At 39.6% G+C, this 20205-nt stretch overlaps 1 protein-coding gene across 44 annotated transcripts in view; it reads left to right on the top strand.

Annotated features, from left to right (window-relative positions):
- The window catches only part of RBFOX1 (RNA binding fox-1 homolog 1), an 840672-nt gene that overhangs the window by 766100 nt on the left and 54367 nt on the right, over positions 1 to 20205 (top strand). For 36 of the 44 annotated variants that reach the window (XM_054180641.1, XM_054180671.1, XM_054180655.1 and 33 more), the window contains one exon: positions 8129 to 8209. The exons of the other annotated variants lie outside the window; for them this stretch is intronic. In XM_054180641.1, coding sequence (XP_054036616.1) covers positions 8129 to 8209 — 81 coding nt within the window. The remainder of the gene's footprint in view (positions 1 to 8128; positions 8210 to 20205) is intronic. 44 annotated transcript variants of the gene reach the window in all.

Here is a 20205-nt window from a genome sequence, read left to right as displayed (position 1 = left end):
TTCTATTATCTCCCTTATGAGGAAAGACTGAGTGAGCTGGATCTCTTTAGATTGGAGAAGAGGAGCCTGAGGGGTGACCTCATTCATGTTTATGAAGATGTGAAGGGTGAGTGTAGGGAGGATGGAGCCAGGCTCTGTGCAGTGATGTCCAATGACAGGACAAGGGGCAGTGGGTGCAAGTTGGATCATAGGAGGTTCCATGTAAACAATGAAAAACTTTTTCACTGTGAGGGTGACAGAGCACAGGCTGCCCAAAGAGGCTGTGGAGTCTCCTTCTCTGGAGATGTTCAAAACTTGCCTGAATGTGTTTCTGTGTGACCCCTTCTAGATGATCCTGCTCTGACAGGGGGATTGAACTTAATGATCTTTCAAGGTCCCTTCCAAACCTCAACATTCTGTGATTCTGTGACTCTGATATAGGCTTAGAGGTCAGCTACAAACCCAGTTGTTTAATAGCAAGTACTGCTGTGTCCCCAGTGACTTGACAGTACAGGTCAGCCTGGGTGTGTGCTATCTGGACCTGAGGTCTGGGCTAAGACAAACTGTTTTTCTGGGACTGGGTGGGATAACTAGATAAATTAATAGCAGTTATGCAGAGGAATGTATTCCTCTGATTAGAAGAATAACAAAGTTAGGAAGATCCAGGCGTTAGGATGGGCAGTCAGGCAGACAAACTCTACTGAAATGTAAAGTAATATATGAAATGTAAAGTTAATACAGTTAAGTGGAATGGAAAACAAATCTGCTGTTTGTTAAACCTTGATTACATCTGTAAATTAATGCTAAAGCTGCTTAAGATTATGTTGAATTGTATTCTAAACATACAGCTCATGTTTTCTGTTGTATCTCCTGCATTTTTCTCCCATTTGGGGCACTGGATGACAGAATCCCTAGTACATTTGCATTGTAATTGCATTTCGTAATACTTATTGAGAATAAATCTCAAAACACTGAGTTTTCATTCATTTACACATTTGTGGAGGTAGCTGAGATGAAGCTGAGCTTTGCAATGGTTCACAGTCTCTATCAGTTTGGGTCTGTCTGGTTTTCTTTGTGGAAGGAAATCTCCAAGCATAGAACTGCTCACTGTAAAAATGAGTGGTTTGGAAAGTTTGGAAACATTGCATTACCATTTCTGTAATGTTTTTTTCATGCTCCTGAAATTGTGGAATCTGAATGGGCTAGGGAAGAAATAGACAACCTAAAGCCAAGATTATGCATGATGATTCAATTTTTGCTCTTTTATATTCTCAGTTTGTCATTCAGAATAGAATTTTATTTCTAAGTTAAAACCAGCATCTATTGGGGTAAGTAAAGAGAACTGAGGGATTAGTGATTTGCATCTCTGCATCTAATTGCATTAGATTTGCATCTCTGTCCTATTGATTTACTGAAATAGATAATTTACACAGAAAACAGTGTCTTGACACAATATGAGAGGATAAAATATAAACACCTCTCCTTGTAATCCCTCCAGGGCCATGGTGAAACTGTAGTGTTTGTGTTTGAGTAGAAAGACTCCAGTTTCATTTATTCCGTGAATCTATTCATATTGCAGTCTTTATTCATCAGGCAGATGTATGAGTGTGACCCATTTTAGTTATCAGCAGAATATAAATGTTGGTTTTATACTCTCAAGTATCCCATTTCAAGTATAATATAATACCAGTTCAGAGTTTATATTTATAATTCAGAATTTCTCACATGTTTGTTTCTCAAAGTTACAAATGAGCCAAGCTGGAATGGCAATGAGACAAGAGTAAGCATCATTAATGTACCTTTTAGTATGCTAGGAGCACCTAGAAAGATTAGGAATAAAGATTTGATTTCCAAAGGTCCTGAACAACTTCAGTGCAACACATCTCCCAGCATGAGATAGTGGCAGTATTGCTGAGTATCTATTTCTGTGCACCTGAATTTGTGTGTGTGTGTACACACATGTATATGTATGTATATATATATGTTATATAATAGACATGTTTTCTAGAAAAGTTACAGTTATGGGCAGTGCTGCCAGTACCACTCCAATTTTTTTGCCATCATTTCATAGTGTATTGCCAAGTATAGAGGTTCTGGTGACAGTATGTGGAAAAGGACTTACACTTAGATGTCCACAATAAAAACTCGCTAACAAGCACAGGTAACACCAAGCTGTGTGGTGCAGCAGACATGCTGGAGGGAAGGAATGCCATCCAGAGGGACCTTGACAGGCTGGAGAGGTGGGCACAAGCCAGCCTCATGAGGTTCAAAAAGACCAAGTGCAGGGTCCTGCATCTGGGTTGAGGCAGTGCCAGGCACAAATACAGGCTGGGCAGTGACTGGCTGGGAAGCAGCTCTGAGGAGAGGGACTTGGGGGTGCTGGTGGACGAGAAGCTCAACATGAGCTTGCAACGTGCACTTGCAGTCCAGAAAGCCAATCAGATCCTGGGCTGCATCAGGAGAAGTGTGGCCAGCAGGTCAAGGGAGGTGATTCTCTCCCTCTGCTCCGCTCTGGTGAGACCCCACCTGGAGCACTGTGTCCAGTTCTGGAGCCCCTATTACAAGAGGGATATGGACATGCTGGAAGGTGTCCAGAGAAGGGCCACGAGGATGATCAGAAGGCTGGAGCACCTCTCCTATGAGGACAGACTGAAGGAGTCGGGGCTGTTCAGTCTGGAGAAGAGAAGGCTCTGAGGTGACCTAATTGTGGCCTTCCAGTATCTGAAGGGGGCCTACAAGAAGGCTGGGGAGGGACTTCTCAGGGTGTCAGGTAGTGTTAGGACTAGGGGGAATGGAATGAAGCTGGAGGTGGGGAGATTCAGGCTGGATGTGAGGAAGAAGTTCTTCACCATGAGAGTGGTGAAACCCTGGAATTGGTTGTCCAGGGAGGTGGTTGAGGCCCCATCCCTGGAGGTGTTTAAGCCCAGGCTGGATGAGGCTCTGGCCAGCCTGATCTAGTGTGAGGTGTCCCTGCCCATGGCAGTGGGGTTGGAACTGGATGATCCCTGTGGTCCCTTCCAACCCTTACTGATTGTATGATTCTATGAACATTTCCAGACTTCTGATGCATTTTGCTACAAGCAGCAGCTGAGTTAGTGTGAGATGATAGTTTCATTTTGGTTACAAGATGAGGAATATCTGTGGCTGAATAATCTTTTCTAAATTGTATTTGGAAAGAGTGGTTTATTACAACTGCTTTACATTGTGAATGGAAGCACTGTATAAATTGTTCCTGTGAAATAAAGCCCATCTGTGGTCAGGTTGACATGCTAGTGAAAACACAAGTCGATCAGTCACCCAGTGTTTCTTTGAAGCTGGCATTATGATCCCTGTCTCTCCTCTGCTGAGGTCTCCAGTGCTGGCCCAGCACTGCAGGTAGGGTATCAGCAGAGCAGAGGGTCTGTATCTGCTCCCTCTACCTGCTGCCTACACTCTGGGGATCAGCCTAGGACAAAACTGGCTTCTCGGTTGCATGTAAAAGACCTTAGGAAAGGCCAAAAGTCTTGAGGCTCTTTAGCCTGGAAAAGAGCAGACAGAAAGGGGATCTCACCAGTTCCAATCAGTGTCTGAAGGGTGGAGCCCATGAGCATGGAGGCAGTTCTTTTCAGTGGTACTGATGATAGGACAAGGGGCAATGAGTGCAGACTCCTTCCCCAGGAGGTTTCACTTGAACTTAAGGAGAAACTTCTTTACTGTGAGGGTGCCAGAGCACTGGAGCAGGCTGCCCAGAGAGGCTGTGGAATCGTCTTCTCTGGAGACTTTCAAAATCCTCCTGAAAGCATTACTGTGCGACATGACACCCTAAGAAGTCCCACTCCAGCTTTCTTGTAAGCCCCCTTCAGATACTGGAAGGCCACAATAAGGTCATCTCAGAGCCTTCCCTTCTCCAGACAGAACAGCCCCAACTCTCTGTCTGTCCTTATAGGGGAGAAGCTCCACCCCTCTGCTCATCCTTTGTGGCCCTTCTCTGGATACCTTCCAGCATGTCCAGATACTTCCTCTACTGGGGGCTCCAGAACTGGAGGCAGTACTCAAGGTGGGGTCTCACCAGAGCAGAGCAGAGTAGAAGAATCATCTCCCTGGACCTGCTGGCTATGCTTCTCTTGATGCAGCCCAGGATGTGATTGGCTTTCTGGCCTGCAGGTGCACTCTGCTGGCTCATGTTGAACTTCTCATCCACCAGCACCCCAAAGTGCTTTTCTTCAGGGCTGCTCTCAAGCCAGACCCTGCCCAGCCTATATTGGTGATTGGGATTGCCCCGACCCAGATGCAGTACCTTACACTTGGTCTTGTTGAACCTCATGAGGTTGGCTTGTGCCCACCTCTTCAGCCTGTCAAGGTCCCTCTAGATGCCATCCCTCCCCTCCAGCATGTCTGCTGCACCACACAGCTTGGTGTCATCAGCAAACCTGCTGAGGGTGCACTCAATGACACTGTCCACATCACCAACAAAGATGTTAAACAAGACTGGTCCCAGTACTGATCCCTGAGGGACTCCACTTGTCACTGGCCTCCACTTGGGCATGGACCCATTGACAGCCACCCTTTGGGTGAGGCCCTCAAGCCAGTTCTTTATCCACTGAATGGTCCATCCATCAAATCCATTCTGCGCCATCCTGGAGACAAGGATGTGGTAAGGAACAGTGTTGAAGGCTTTGCTCAGGTCCAGATAAATGGTGTCAGTTGCTCAGCCTTCATCTGTTACTGTTGTGACCTTGTCATAGAAGCCCACCAGGTTATCCACCAAGTTATTTGAGATCTACACTAAACTTGATATGTTGTGCACTGGCCAGTGAGTTGTCTGTACACCACTCTGGTACCTTGGTATTTCCACTTAGGCTCCACTTAGAGCAATTTATATAAATCTTGTAAATAAGAGCTATACACATAAACTTATTTTTGAAAGGGTGAAAAAAAAAAAAGAGATACTTTTAGTCAACTATCTTGGAACCACTGGGAACTGAATTTTTGGTATTCTAAAAATGTTAATGACTTCACATCATTTTTCTTCACAGCCCTGAATATTTTTAGAGTAATTATTTTCTCAAAATAACTACAGTGCTTCAACAAAGGACCTCATCAAACAGTGCAGTCTTAATCAGGGACTGTAGGAGAAAACACTGGAGGAAGAGAAGTATGAGTGGGAATATTTTTTGATCTTAAAAAGTATGTTTTTGTCTGTGCTGCCAGCCTGTACACCAGGGATGAGCAGTGAATCAGTCTGGGGGATCTCTGCAATCATTCAGCGCTGCTCAGCTGCCACCAACATGCCCTTCCACCACACACTGCCTGTTATGTGCAGCACAACCGACCAGCCTGCTCAGCTGCCATGGACTGTTCCACTCCCTTAACCCCTGCAGCAGGGCTGCTTCCGGTTTCCCTTCTGCCACTGCTGTGTCTAAAGCTCTCTTGCATGTTGTGCTCAATGTGCTCAGCAGATACAACTGTGCTAATGGGGTTCTGAGCCTTTTGCTTGGGGGCTTTCTGCTGCTGACCTCCAAAATCCTGTATCGCTAGTCACATATCACCTGTGAGCAAAGAAATGGATGCTTATATTAAAAAAAAGTAAAAAAGAAAGCAGGTTGTTCTTAGTGTTTTTTAAATGTGCTGGTACAGAAGGCACTGTAGAACTACAGATAAGTTTGGGATGTTTTGAACTTCACCAACTCTGTGATATTATTAAATTCCTGTGTGAACAAAACTACTAAGGAGTTTATCTTGAAATCCTCTTTCTAAAAAGACTCTCACCTTCACTCTGTCATGCTGGAATTTAATATTCTAGGGGAAAAATAATACAGTTGGGTTTTTTTCCCATTAGAAAAATTATATATTGTTTCAATATTCTGAGGTTTATCCCAAAGATGTTATTGTAAATAATTCAGTCTTTCCCCAGATGCATTAATTAAAATTTATATATTTTTAATATCAAGACTAGGTGCAGCAGAAATAATCTCTCTTTTTTTTTGGTACAAAAGTAGATTAAAAACTTCCATATCTTTCTATCAGAATCTAATAATAATGTTTTAGGTTAATTTTATGTACAAATTTGAAGACAGATTGTCAAAATATAATTAGAAAGCTCAATGCAACAAATTAAATACAGTCTAGTAGCATGGATGAAAAGAAAGTGTCTGTTTTGAAGTACTTTCATTAGAAATTAGAAGAATGGAGTAGAGAAAATGAGATTTGTGTGAGATGAAATCAGAAAAAAAGGAAGAATGTTAGCTGCAAAGAAGAGGAAAATACCTATGGACCATGGAACATAAGAAGTGTCCTCTAGAATTTATGTTGAATAATAGAAATAAACTAGAACCTTCAGGTCATAAAAACCTTTTTCTTTATATATTGACTAAACAAGCTTTACGTCCTTATAGTTACATTACTCCTAAAACTTAATGAAAAGTACTGATTCAAATTATTCTTTTCCACTTTTCACCTGGCTGGATGAGTGCTTCTGTCTTCAGTTTGCTTTTACTTTCAGGCTTGTGCAGTAGCATAAGGCTTGAAGCATCTCTGGGGTTAAATGCATCCATCTATATCCCAGTGTACACGTTCCTATTGCCAGGAGAGGGTGTCTATAGGTCCTGTTTACTTACTAGCCTGAAGACAATGCTTGCCATCAAAATCTCTGTAGGTTCATGTTCACTTAACAGCTTCCAGTTCTGGGGGTTTTTGCACAGCTGGGTGAGCTAGATACTGATACAGTCAGCTATGTGCTGTCTTAAAGTATGGAAAACTTTTTTCTAGTTTTTACTTTCAGATTAGTAGTGGATAGCTGGAAGGAAAAAAGAAATATCTCCAGATCCTTTTAGTCAATATTGTGCTATTGTTTGGGAAGGTTAGAAGCATAACATTTCATGAGATTTCTAGTGATAAACCACATCTATTACAAGCATTCTTTTCTTCAGTGTTTTCTGTACTTCCACTTTAAGTGACAGCTGCAAGCAATGATCACCGAACCAGTTAATGACAGATCTTTTTAAAAAACCAGGGTTTTTTAAACATATTTGCCTCAACTCTGTTGAGTCATGCCTTGTAACTCAATGTACAGCATCAAAAGGCTCACAAAGCTTCATGTGAATTTGATATTTTGGAAATTGTGTGATTCACAAATCCTGACAGCTTGAAATATGTCAATGTATGTATATAGAGAAGTGTGTGTGTGTATGCAGACAGATGCAGCTGTATCTACAGAAACAGATGTGTCACATCCTGCTCTTTGGGTTGGACTGTGTTACAGAAGTGCAGGATTTTTTGTCCTAGTGTGCAAGTATAGTTCTTGCTACCTTTAATCTGTACTCAGCTAAGACTACTAACATAGATATTGAAATAGTAAGGCATTTTATTTATGTTCATTAAAAAAAACAACTGAAAAAAACCCAGGAGATAAACCTAAACTGTCATTTGTTCAAAATGAACCTACAGTGTTGTTTTAAATTGGTTATTACTTTCTTTTTCTTATTTTTTTCTTCTTCTTTAAAATAAATGGTTTCAATTCATTAATTTGATTTTGTTCCCAACCCTGAATCCAGCTTAAGTACTGGAAAGTAGTTTATATTTATGCATTTCTCATCTGAGCAGAAAGCACTGAGATCCTCACAGGTAGCAGTTACCACTTGCAGCAGTGTTAATTTAAGTGGTACGACTGAGGTGGCACTTGCCCTGACATCTGTATGTGGGTGGAACTTTGTGGAGCTCTGTGGGCTGACCTATCTGTTATTTGCTTGAGTGGCCTTTGGCTGCAGGCCTGATCAGGGAGGTGGGCAGTCAGTGGTTGAATGGTGTTGGATGGGTTCGCTCAGAGCTAACCAGGCAGCTTCTATTCCAGAGAGACAGGGCAGAGAGGGAGAGAGCAGCTGGGTTGGGTGAGGGACCCATGTCACTGCCGCTGCTCTGAGTGTGCACTCGCTTCCCTGGGCAAGAAAAGGGGGTTTGTGTTGGGGGGGTGGGGGGTGTCTGTGCTGTGCTCTTTCCAATGTCAAATTGTACATGTTTATTGGGGCTCTTTCTGCTTTGAAGCCAAAGGACACCAAGTGCCCAGCTTCACCGCAGTGCTCTGGTTGTCACTTTATTTCTGTGTTTAGATGCAAACTGAGGTTTAGTTTGAGTATTCCAAAACCAGATACCACTCTCTCTCTCTTTCTTGTAGGCAGGGTGCTGCTGTGCCAGGCAAACCAGGAGGGATCTCCCGTGTACAGTGCCCCCAGTTCACTAGTATACACATCCACAAGTAAGCTAGTGTTACGGCTCTTGTTTTGTTTGTATTGTGACAAAAGCACGTTAATGTGAATCAAGCCCCCTCAAAATGTAAACTTTCCTAATAGCTCTTGTTAAGCTATGTGTGGTGTTTATAAACATATGTAAGTAATGTCAACAGATAATTCACTGGGTTTAGTTGCATCTTTATTATCAAAGTACATGTTATTAGGAAAAAAAAAAAAGGAAAAAAATAATAAAAGATGATCTATGTTGTAATGGTCTACAGTAGTGGTCAGAAATTCTACAGTAGCAGTGACATTTTTTGTAATCCAGTCCTGTTGTGCACTCTGTGTTCTGTTAGAAGATGAAGTTATGTTTGTTTTTCTGTCCTTGATCACACCTGTGATTTAATAAACAAAGTTTTCCTTTATACCACCATTTGATTGGGTCAACAAGGGAGTGTGCACAGGAGTATTTTGAATTCTAAAATGCTGCTCAAATAACAGAGCAAAGGCAAGCCCCATTGATGCATGCTGTTCTCAGCCCTTTTCCTGTACAGAACTTTGGTGCAGAAACACGTCCTCTAAAATGCTGAAGCAGGAGCGGAACCAATATGGTCAATGTAAACAAGTGGCTTAGGTGGTACCTCTGATGCCAGTTCTTAAATCTATTCAGATGAGAAACCTCTAGCTGAACAGTAATAATTGCTACTTCCTGAATCAGGGCAAGCAGCAATATTTTGCTATGTATTCTTAACAGTCCTCTGTCAAGAAAATACTGTACATTGATTTAACAGCGTTATGGGATATGCTCTGTAATCAATCTAGAATGCAATTCTACATTTGAAAAGCTTATCTGGGCTCCTTAAAGCATTAATTTCTTTTTTAATTAAAACCAGGAATAAGGAAAAAAGAGTTCCACAATGATCATCTTCACAGTCATGTAACTCTCTTATGTCAAAGACTATGAATATCATCCCTAGAGCTGCTGCTTTTATGGGATCTGTTCTCAAATCAAGAGTCTCCTGGAGGTGTTCAAGGCCAAGCTGGATGAGGCAACCTGCTCTTGTGGAAGGGTCCTGAAAGACCATCTAGCTCCAGGGCCCATGGCACGGGTTTCAGGACTAGGTGATATTTCAGATCCCTTCCAACCCAAACCATTCAATGATTCTATGAGCCTACAGATTCATAACAAACAAAATACATTAAATGTTTTAAATTGGAAAAGAAATGATCAGTTAAATTTGCATTTTCTTCCAGATGCTCCAAGGATATTGTGTACCATATGACCTTTCTAAAGCAGTGGCTTTTTAAATGCTTGTAGTAACACAGAGATGAAATGCTTAGCGTGTACATCCATATTTCTTCTTGTACAGTAAGAGTGCACTATTCTTTTCTGACTGAAATAGCGGTCTTTTGACTGAAAAGATCAGTCTTTGACTGAAAATCTTTTCCTAGAAATTTATCAAAACATTTCAGGGAGCTTCTTTTGGAGGAGGAGGGCAGAGTTTGTTTTTAATTTTCTGGAACTTGCTCTAAATAAAGCCTTTCTTAAGTTTACCCCATTGTTCCTACAACCTCACTGAGTTCCATCCTAGGAAATTTATTTCTGCACTTGCTGTTTACATTGTATGGTATTTCCACTGTTATTAAATCCCTCAAGAGTTGTTGTAGAGCTAGCTAAGCTCCGGACTTCACTGTTTCCATTATGTCTCATGGGTTAATCCCTTTGAACAATCTTATTTTGCAGTGGTGCTCCTTGAATAATGATATCCTAACAAACACCTGTTTGTTTTCAATTATGCCAAATACATAAGTAAACAGCGTTTGCCTATCTGCCTCCCACTGGGCAATGTGTAATACGCAGTTTCATAACGGAGATTGCTGGTAGCCCTTGCAGTAGGAATTAGCATGCTTTTGTTGAATCTGCATGTCTGCAAGTCATGATTTTTCTTTTATTTCATATTGGCAAAATGCAGTTTCCCCTACCGGGTCACAACTCTTAATAATACAGAATAGCTACAATTACCAATGATTGTAATTAGTTATCTTTTATTTCTTCTTATTACTGAACTTTCAATAACTATGTAAAAGAGATCCATTTCTATAGGAAATGATACTAGGAAGGAAATAGAAATGAAGCTTGAGTTGTGTCTCATTTGCTTTCTTTTACTATGCTGGAGATGTTCCATAATCTATTTTTTATTCACATTTGTAATATTGAAATGAAAACTGGTAAATCAACATTAACATCTAAGGGACTAATGCTTTTACTGTTATCATTCCATGCAGACAGCAATATTGAAGACTTCATCTTTAAATAATTTGTTAATCATTTCCTCATGTTGCTGCTGGTATTGTAACCGTGTAATATTATAGAACAACTCACGATGGAAGAAATATGAGGGTTTTAGGTCTGTAATTGTTTCAACAGAAGGGAAAGAGTCAGCTGAGATTTTTAAAGCCACGTGAGATGTTTGGAGTTCATGAAATGCTAAAGGTATTTAGGAATTTTCAGGTATCGATTCAGATATTTTTAGGAATATTGTTGTCCTTGATTGTTCATCTCTTGCTCCTGAGCTATATTTTGTAAGGAAAGTCTGAAACATGATTGTAAAATACAACTGTCTTAATTTGGCTAGATTGATTTCTCAGTTAACTTTTTGACTTTTAATTGCATAGGTCACTAGTAGTCTTTTATGACTCTGCAAGTTTTTAGCTTATTTTTTGGCCAGCAAGAAAGAAAAGTACATTTCTTGGAGCTACACTTTCCCTTCTGAAATTTTATTTCCCCAGGATATATTTATGTATCACATTGTACCTTTCCCAGTATGGTGATTAGTTACACCTCTGAATATGTCAAGAGATGGAAACATGGCTCTGCTTCCTTCCATCACTTCTGGCCCTTCGCATAATACAGAAAGAAATGAGCTGTTTCTTCTGCAAGCAGTGGAACAAATCAGTAGCAATAGTCTCTCATGCCTCATCTGTTCTCTTATGCTGAAGCAGAAGATAGGACCTGGATCAGTTTTTCATTTGCACATCTATTGTGGGAATAGATAATTTGTTATGTAGAAAGCATAGTTTCAGCATGCAAATGTGTTACCAACCCTTGTCATTTATTGAAACAACCAGAAGAAGAAAGTTCATGGTCTTGTCTTGGCCTCTATAGATTCTTATAGTACTGGCATCTCAAGGACAGAACTAATACAAGTGATTTCAGTTAAATCCTTCATCATTATCTTGATGTAGACAAGCACTGGGAGGAGGTGCAGCCAGAAAGTAAAGATTAGAGTATGCCAAGTGCCAGTGAGTAAGTTACAGCATCCTGGGTTTGGGTTATGAGAGCCCTGCTTCCCCCAAGGGACAAAAGAAACCTGATCCAGGTGGACATGGTTTCTCCTTCCTGGGAGGAGGGGTCCCCCTGGGTCTAAGACAGTCTGTTCCGATCCCCCTTCCTGTCCAGCAAGACCATAAAGGGGAGGGCGTGGCAACCATCTTTTTTCTTTGCTCCTGCCTTGCATGTCTGAAAGGACCAACAGCTGCTGCCAGCCTCCTGGTTCTGCCATATGGTCGGGCCCGATCTCCCTGCCACATCCACGCTTCTCTAAAGGACTGGAATCCACATACATCGAGGGAGATAAAAGGCCATCCAAATTTGGTTTTGTGTATTCTCCTATTCATCCTTATTCCTTACCCTTGTAAACCCTCCCTGTTATTGTATGGGGGGTTTTTTGTTAAAAATTTTACTTCTCCTACTTCCAACCGACTCCAGATTACTTTTTGGTAGCTTAAACTCTAGTTGTGGCTCAAACCACCACAATCTACTGTTAAATATATCAACAAGAGTTTTGGTCCTTTTCCAAACTGAAGCTACTCAAGAGCAGGATCCATGAGAATATGAAGACCTTGCTGGACAAAAGGAAGATTCAAAAGAAGAAAAAATTTCTGCTGCTGAATACAAATGACAGTAATGTAGCTGGATATGTATGGTTAACAAGGGCAAAAAATGCAAACCTGAATTTATGCAAGGACTTTTCAAACTAGTCTCATGCCTGTTTTGCTCATTTTTCTATACAGTAGAAGTTCCTGAAAATGTGGATTAAATGAGACAGTAATGAGAGGCAAAGCCCAGAAAATAAGGAAGGTGTGAGGTTGTAGAATCACAGAAAAAACTGGGTCAGAAGGAACAGGTTACACCAGGGTGCCTTGAAGGATGGACACTGCACAACCTTTCTAGTTTACCTCTTCCAATGGTTGAACATCCTTACAGTGCAAACTGTAATTTCAAGTTGCATTTCTTGTTTCTTGTTCTCTTAGTGTGTGAAGAGCTTGGCCCCCTTTTCATGAGAACCCCCCCACCCCTACCCTTTCATGGCAGGGGATGGAAATGGAGATGCACCTGCCAGTAGGAAACTTTGTGTTTTGGAATTGCTGATCCTTGGAGTGCTCACGGAGCACTGGCTGATGGTGCAAGGAAACCAGCATAAAGCTGGGCATCATGTTTTGCACAACATACTTGGTGCATACCCTGTGGAAGGTGAGATGAAAGAGGTCACAAATTTTAATGATAGTTCAAAGGCAGATAAATATTTTTCACTCTCTAAATTATCAGACCTTTGATCTTTGTAACTTTTAGGCTTTATTTTAGCTCCCAAGTAAATCAGGTATGTAACTACTAGCAGATTGTTCTGAGCACACATTAAAGGGACAGTTCCCTGGGCTCAGTAGCTACCAGATGTGGCAAATCAGTGCATTGCCACATGCCCTGTGCAGAGAAGTGTCTGCATTTTCCCAAACGTTTTGTGCATTCTCTGTAAAAGAGAATTTTGCCTTGGCTTCAACGAGTGCGTTTGAAACTGGTGTCGGTTTGGCTTCAATTTACTAAATGGCAGACCTGTTTCATCTTCACTAAGCATGCTTCTCGGCTTCAAAATATAGATGCTCTTTTTTCCATACACTTTCATATTTTTGATTAAAAATAAACAAATCTTTCATATTGCCAGAAAGTGATAGAATTACAGATTAAGAAATCAGATACTATTCTATTTCATCCTACTCAAGGGCAAATACTGCTGATGGCCCATTCTTTTAATTGATAAATTGATTGCAATTTTGTGAGAAGTGGTGGTGGAATTCAGCAAAAATGATTGAGGTGGTACAAATGCTTATAAATCTGTCCCACATTGTTCTTGTTCTTTAATTGTAATTGTCTGATGAAACTTCCATCAGTTTCTGTAATTAACCTAATGGTCTAAATGAATTTCCAGATCACTGGTTATTCATTTCAATATAGAAGATGCCATTACATTGCATTTAATTAATACAAAGTGAATTTATAGTCCATTGTATCGTTGGAATAGAATTTTCTGGTTTAACTGTTTCAATTATGAATATTTTTTCTCTCATATTGTCTCTCCCATTTATGAACTTGAGTGTTCATTCCCTATTCATACTAAAACAGCACAAACCCCTTAGAATTAAAATATTTAAACCCCAGTGCTCTTCAAGTGCCCGTTCTCAGAGTATCAGTGTATTTTTTATTTATTTATCAGTTCAACTATTTTTAACAGAACTCAGTGCCAAATTCATAATCCCATGATATGCCCTTGAACATCTTATTTGTCTTGATATTCCTTTCACAGAAGTGCAGATGACAGATAAGCACTCACCAGAGAATATTTTTGCTTTGCGTCAGACAGATATTAAAACAATAAACTATGTTGCCCTGGGATTTTAGCTTATGAGCAACCAGAAAACAACAAGGCAAAGATGAGATGTTTTTGAAAGGTGGGAAGGCAGTTCTTTCAGGAAATTCCCTGGAAACCTTTGGTCTTGTAATATTTTTGACAAGAAATGATCTTAATGCTTAGAGTCCTTTAAAGCAAATCTGGAAAATGCATTCTATTACTTCAGAGCAGGCATTGGAAATATTCCTAAATTATCCTAGAGAACCCTACTAATGGAAAGTTATATGTTATGTGCCAGGAGAAAAGGAAAATCTATAGCAGAACCTTCAAGGATTAATTCTGTGATATGAGAATTTTGCTTTTTATGTATGTTCTCTGTTATAACCTTATCAATGCTTGTGGATGACAGACACGTACTGTATTTGCAAGGATCATTCTCCTGCGGGTGTTTTGTTTTGATTCATAGATGGAGGGTAGTTCAGGATTTTGATGATATGCACAGAATAAATAAGGAAAATCATAAGCACTGAGTATAAGTACCACATCCAACAGTAAGATTTCATAGAATCATTGACTACTAGGGGTTAGAAGGGATCATCGAGTCCATTTGAGGACTCGTGCTACAGAAATTAAAATGAAGTAAAGCCTGTCTATTCAATCTGTCTGTCGAATACCCTCACTTAGAAGTGTAGGTTACTTGCCTTAGGAATATTAGTAAACTACCTAAAAAATGCTGTATGGAACTATTAGCATATTTCTTGTTTCAGGGAAGGCATCCCAAGTTGTATTTTTCTGTGGCTTTACTAATGGATTGAAGTAAGACCTTTGGCACTTCTGTTATGTTCTGGGATATTTCCATTACCGAGAAGATTACATGGAGAAAATACAAATTTTCTGGAGGTGATCTGAAGTGCACTTCTGAGTAGAATCATTAGTGGAAACACTCAGTTTTATAAACCTTGATTTTGTCAGTTTTAATCTCTTGCACACATGTAATTACCTAAAATGGTACTGTAATGATGCTAGTCCTTTGATAGCATTATCCTGAGACTCCAAGCAACTGAAGTGCAGGTGCTCCTTGCGTTTGGTACATCTTTTCCTGGGCTTTCTATGTAAGACATGATTTACCATATTCAGTCCAAATGGGCATGTGCTTTGTTGTAGACACCAGTGCTTCATTTGTTCTGCTTTGATTTTTGAAGTTTTTCTTTATTTATCTGTGGTGATTTTCATCTTGTTGGTAAGGGAGAGACTGTTCAATTTGAATTGGTATATGGGTCAGGTTCAGTTTAAAGAATGAATATTCAAGCAGTAGAAATAATTTCCCTCTGTCACAGCATTTCTGACTTAAAAAGATTTCTGCAAACTAAATTTTTAATTGGTCTGTTTTCTCTTAAATTCATGTGGAATGGCAAGTCACTTCATCACCATTAAGAGCTGTATTAGTGGGCTGTATTTCTATGTTTCTGGTTTTCTCTGTTTTTCACTGCTTTATAGGAAAAACGCTGAGTACCCCTGCAGAGGAATAAGGCAACTTAACCGCTGCAGGACTGAGTTAATGCAAAAATCCTGCCCAAAAAGGAATGGCCATACTTTTGAGTAGACCAATGACACATATAAATTCCAGGCTACAGAAACCTCATTATTGAACATTTAGGAGTAAACTGTCTTTTAATGTACTTCTTGAATAATAACCCAGAAAGTCTGTGAATGTTTTTGTCTATATGGTGAAAAGAGTTGATTTACATGAAAGTTTAAACAAAAATATCAATAAGAAGTAGGAAGGGAAATTTGCTAATCCCTTCCATTATTTTTTCTTTTCCTTCCCATGTACAGAAGTATAAAAGGTTTAAAAATCATGTATCACTTCCAGAGAAAAGTATTGCTGTCATCTCTTGTCAAAACAGAGTCATGGAATTGTTAGGGTTGGAAGGGACCTCAAGGATCATCTAGTTCCAACCCCCCTGCTGTGGGCAGGGACACCTCACACTGGAACAGGTTGCTCAGCCTGGCCTTAAAAATGTCTTTAAAAGGTTTTAAAACGTTGTTTTGGTCCATCGTATTGGACCTTGCTTTCCACAACGTTACACAAAATGGAATGTGGAAGAGTCTCACTAATTTCTAAGTCAGGTAGACCTAAAGGTAGTACAAAATTAGCAAAATCAAGTAAAATGACACTCATGCATTTTATATCTTTCATATAAGCATCAGCCTTTTAAAACTGTGAATTGAACTTCTCTTGGTTTTTTTGGTTTTGTTTGTCTTTGTAGCACTGTTACAAGTTACAGAATTTTTTGCATTTTTCTATTGCTATATATGGACTTTCTGGAACTATTTTCAATATAACTGTCCTTTTACCTTCTATCTGCCAGTGTTTTAAATGGTGACTAATAAGTCATCAGTAAGATGTATTGCAGTTGTCCAGAATCGCTAACTAGAGCTTTCATTTCACTCCTGCAAATCTCTTTTTAAGTGCCTTGCTGTTGATACCCCTGTTAATCTGTTCAGTGCTGGTGCTGTGTGTCTGAACTAGCATGCTTAAGAGTTTTGTAAAGGCAGATTTACCCTGAACTGTGTGCCACTGACTTAACTTATACACCATCCAACATCTGGGGAGTGGGAGATGACTGGAAAGCAGAGCATAACTTGTTCTGGAGTCAGTTGTGGAGGGTATCTTTGTTGTTTAGTTCAAATAATGAAAATTATGTTTGACTGAGGACACCTGGGCACCTCCTGTGTTTCAGTGCTTTCCTGTTAATGAAGATATGGCACTTGGTCACTTGCAGTACTCCTGACTGTCTAAGGAGTTAGAGCAATGGGATTCTTTGTACTTTCTCCTCTAAGTATGCAGCTAAATAGTGAGAACTATATTTAAGGGTCTTTTTACATTGAGATCTTCCTGTCCTAGATGCAAGGTTTCTGATGTGTCCTTAGCTTGATATTCTAGGTGCTGCATTAGCCTTTTGCAGTAGGTAGGCACGCACAGCTGATCCTACATCCCAAATCATTCTGTAAGATGTGAAGTTGTCCATTTTGCAGTTTTCAGCCTGGTTTCAGATTTGGTTTCAAATGAAGACTTTACTGTTGCTTTTCTTGCATTGTGTGACAGTTATTAAATCATGGCTCTTGAAACCATGTTGTACACAGCAACATTCTTCAACCTGAATTTCCCAAATAGTAGGTAATTTTGAGGAATTAGGAGTTTTAGTATCTATATAACTTTGCAGGTGCAATTCTTTGTTTTGACTTCTTTTTGTTTTCATCATGCCTGCTTTAGGCTAATAGCTGGGGTTTTTCTCAATCACTCCCTGCCTAAATTGTTCACAACCCAACGACATTCTGACAATCTTCTTTTTTACAGTTTAATAACTCTGTTGAATGTTAGTAATCCTTGTGTCATCCAGGCGGAACTTTTTGTCACCACATAACTGACTTTTCATAAACATTCAAATTACTAACTGGTGTCATCTCTTTATAGTAGTGCCACTCTTTGTCTAGTTCCCCACAACCGTGTCCTTTATTTTGTCTCGAAAGTGGTGTTTAGACACAGGGGAAATTCTCCATTTGCTTGGAACTTGTAGCTGTCCAACAACCAGGAGCACAAAAGTTTTGTTGAACAGTTAAGTGTCTGTCATAGATTCACAGATTGCTTTGGGCTGGTCACCTTATCCAACCTTAATAAGGACACTAAATAGAGGTCTGCTTTTTGCTGAAATATTTTGGGGGGGGGGGGTTTGAGTGCATTTGATTATGTTGGTGATTTGATATTGAAAATTAGAACAATTTAAATTGTTTTTTGTAAATCTGAGGATGAAATATTTGAAAATAGAAGAAGCTGACTGTCCTCTTTCTAGGAATGGAATGGAATGGAATGGAATGGAATGGAATGGAATGGAATGGAATGGAATGGAATGGAATGGAATAGAATAGAATAGAATAGAATAGAATAAACCAGGTTGGAAGAGATCTTTGAGATCGAGTCCAACCTATCACCCAACATTATCTAACGAACTAAACCATGGCACTGAGCACCCCATCCAGTCTCTTCCTAAACACCTCTAGTGATGGTGACTCCACCACCTCCCTGGGCAGCCCATTCCAATGGCCAATCACTCTTTCTATGAAGAATCTCTTCCTAACATCCAGCCTAAACCTCCCCTGGCACAGCTTGAGACTGTGTCCTCTTGTTCTGGTGCTGGGTGCCTGGGAGAAGAGACCAACCCCCACCTGGATACAGCCTCCCTTCAGATGCAGACAGCAATAAGGTCTCCTCTGAGCCTATTTTTCTCCAGGCTAAGCAACCCCAGCTCCTCATAGGGCTGTGCTCCAAACCCTTCCCCAGCTATGTTGCCCTTCTCTGGACACATTCCAGCAACTCAATATCTTTCCTAAACTGAGGGGCCCAGAACCAATGTACCCTTTCAGGGTTTACTTTATTTTTAACAAGTTTCACCAAATTTATGTAAAATTTGGTGCTAATTTGGATTTTACTGGAAACTTAATGCAGTAGTGTTGCGTAAAGGGATTCAATTACAGTGTGCAGTGTTTTGTAAGTAACTGTCTCTCATAAAAAGTTAATTAATCAGAGCTGTGTCAATTTCCTTGTGCCATGTCAATTTGCAGCAAGGTAATTAATCACTAATCGCCCAGCGTGCAGCGAGCTAAGGGACAATCCATGAGTCATTTATTGTTATTTTTTTCCCAAATAAATGGCACACAGAGCCATGAAGAAACACATCTTGCCTTTCATAATATTTTTATCGACAGTTTTGCATGTTGTAATAGACTGCAGCAACAAGCAGCTGTAGTTCAATGGAATATGAATATTAAAGAAACAAATGAGAGCAGATTTATAGGCCATTGCTTTTCTGTTATGTCAGTTTTGAGATTACACTGAGCAAATGAACAGTGAAAAATTACTCTTCCATGTGGAGAATGGTGATTAGACTTGTACATTAATTAGGGATTTTTTGTTTTCCTTTTCAATGCATTTCAAATGAGAATGTTCTATAAGTAACAGTTTGTCCAAAATATAGATTTATTAATTCCTAAACAACTGTGTTTAATACAGACAGATATTTTTGTGCAGTAGTAACAAAATCATCATGCTACTGATTTCAACTATTTGTTTCAAAAAAATGAAGAGATTGTGAATGAAAGGAATAAAAGGGACCAGCTGTAATTGCATATGATTTAGACAGCAGATTCCTTTGAATTCAGTTAATTCACAAGGAGATCCCAGGGATAAACATCTTGCAAATGTGACAGGTGGGAAACTGTATTTCAGCTTCCTATTTTTTAAGCATTGTGAACTTTATATTTATTTTTTTCTTATCTTGAAATTTAAAGAATTTAAAAAGCTTATTTATAATCAATTCTGTGGTACCAGAGCTTGGATTTTCCTTGCTCTGTACTTTGGACTGTATTTATATGCCAAGATCCTCCTTAGTACAGTGTTTATCATTCTTTTAAAGAATGCCAAGTAACACTAATTATCGCTATTACAGTGAAGTGAAAACTCACTGCACAGCATATACCGGATAAACTCCTGAATCTGTTCCTGAGATCTCAGATAATATCATGTAGATTATTCTGGTTAGCCTTTCTCAGCATGTTACCCATTACATCTCTTTGTTTTTAATTTATTGTCCAGCACTTCTGAAGTGTTTCCTCAACAGGGATCCTCCTCAACTATGGGAATAATGTAAATGTCTCTCCCTGCCTTTCTTAACAGCTGAACTGTGTTGCAGTAAATTAGCTATAAACTGATTCAAACATGAAGTAACATTAAAATTCTGAGCCATAAAACATTTGGAAACTCTTGATGGCAGATGACCTGCTAGTTTGCACAAAGAAGAGAGATTAGGAGTGCTGGGAGGTAGATTTGTGCATCCATTTTGATGGCACACCTTTCTTGAGGCATATGGCACTCTCATACAAATTCAAACCACAGCACAAATGCAAAGAATAATTGCCCATTAAAATGGCTGTATATTTTTATGGCTTTGATACAAAATCTGCCCCCTGTTGTTTTTTGCATCTGCTGCTCTTCCATCTATCCTAAAGCTTTAAAACTTTAACACACAGTGTATAACCTTTAAGTATTTTTTACCAGGTTATATTACTCTTTTTGGGAACTCAAGCTTTGGCATTGTTCCTTCAGTCTTTGTTTTCCAAGACATATGATGAGATGTGGTGCCTAGAAAGTGCACCTACCTGGCATGTTCATTTAATAATAATAAAAAAAAACAACAAACTGATGCTTATTGTACATTTTTTGGAGAAATTAACATTTGATTAAATGTCTTCTGTGAACACAAAGATTGGGTTCCACTGTT

This window comes from Dryobates pubescens, chromosome 4, assembly GCF_014839835.1.
Source record: "Dryobates pubescens isolate bDryPub1 chromosome 4, bDryPub1.pri, whole genome shotgun sequence".
Classification (NCBI taxonomy): domain Eukaryota; kingdom Metazoa; phylum Chordata; class Aves; order Piciformes; family Picidae; genus Dryobates; species Dryobates pubescens.
Note: the sequence above shows the minus strand (reverse complement) of the source record. Positions and strands in the feature narration are given on the sequence as shown.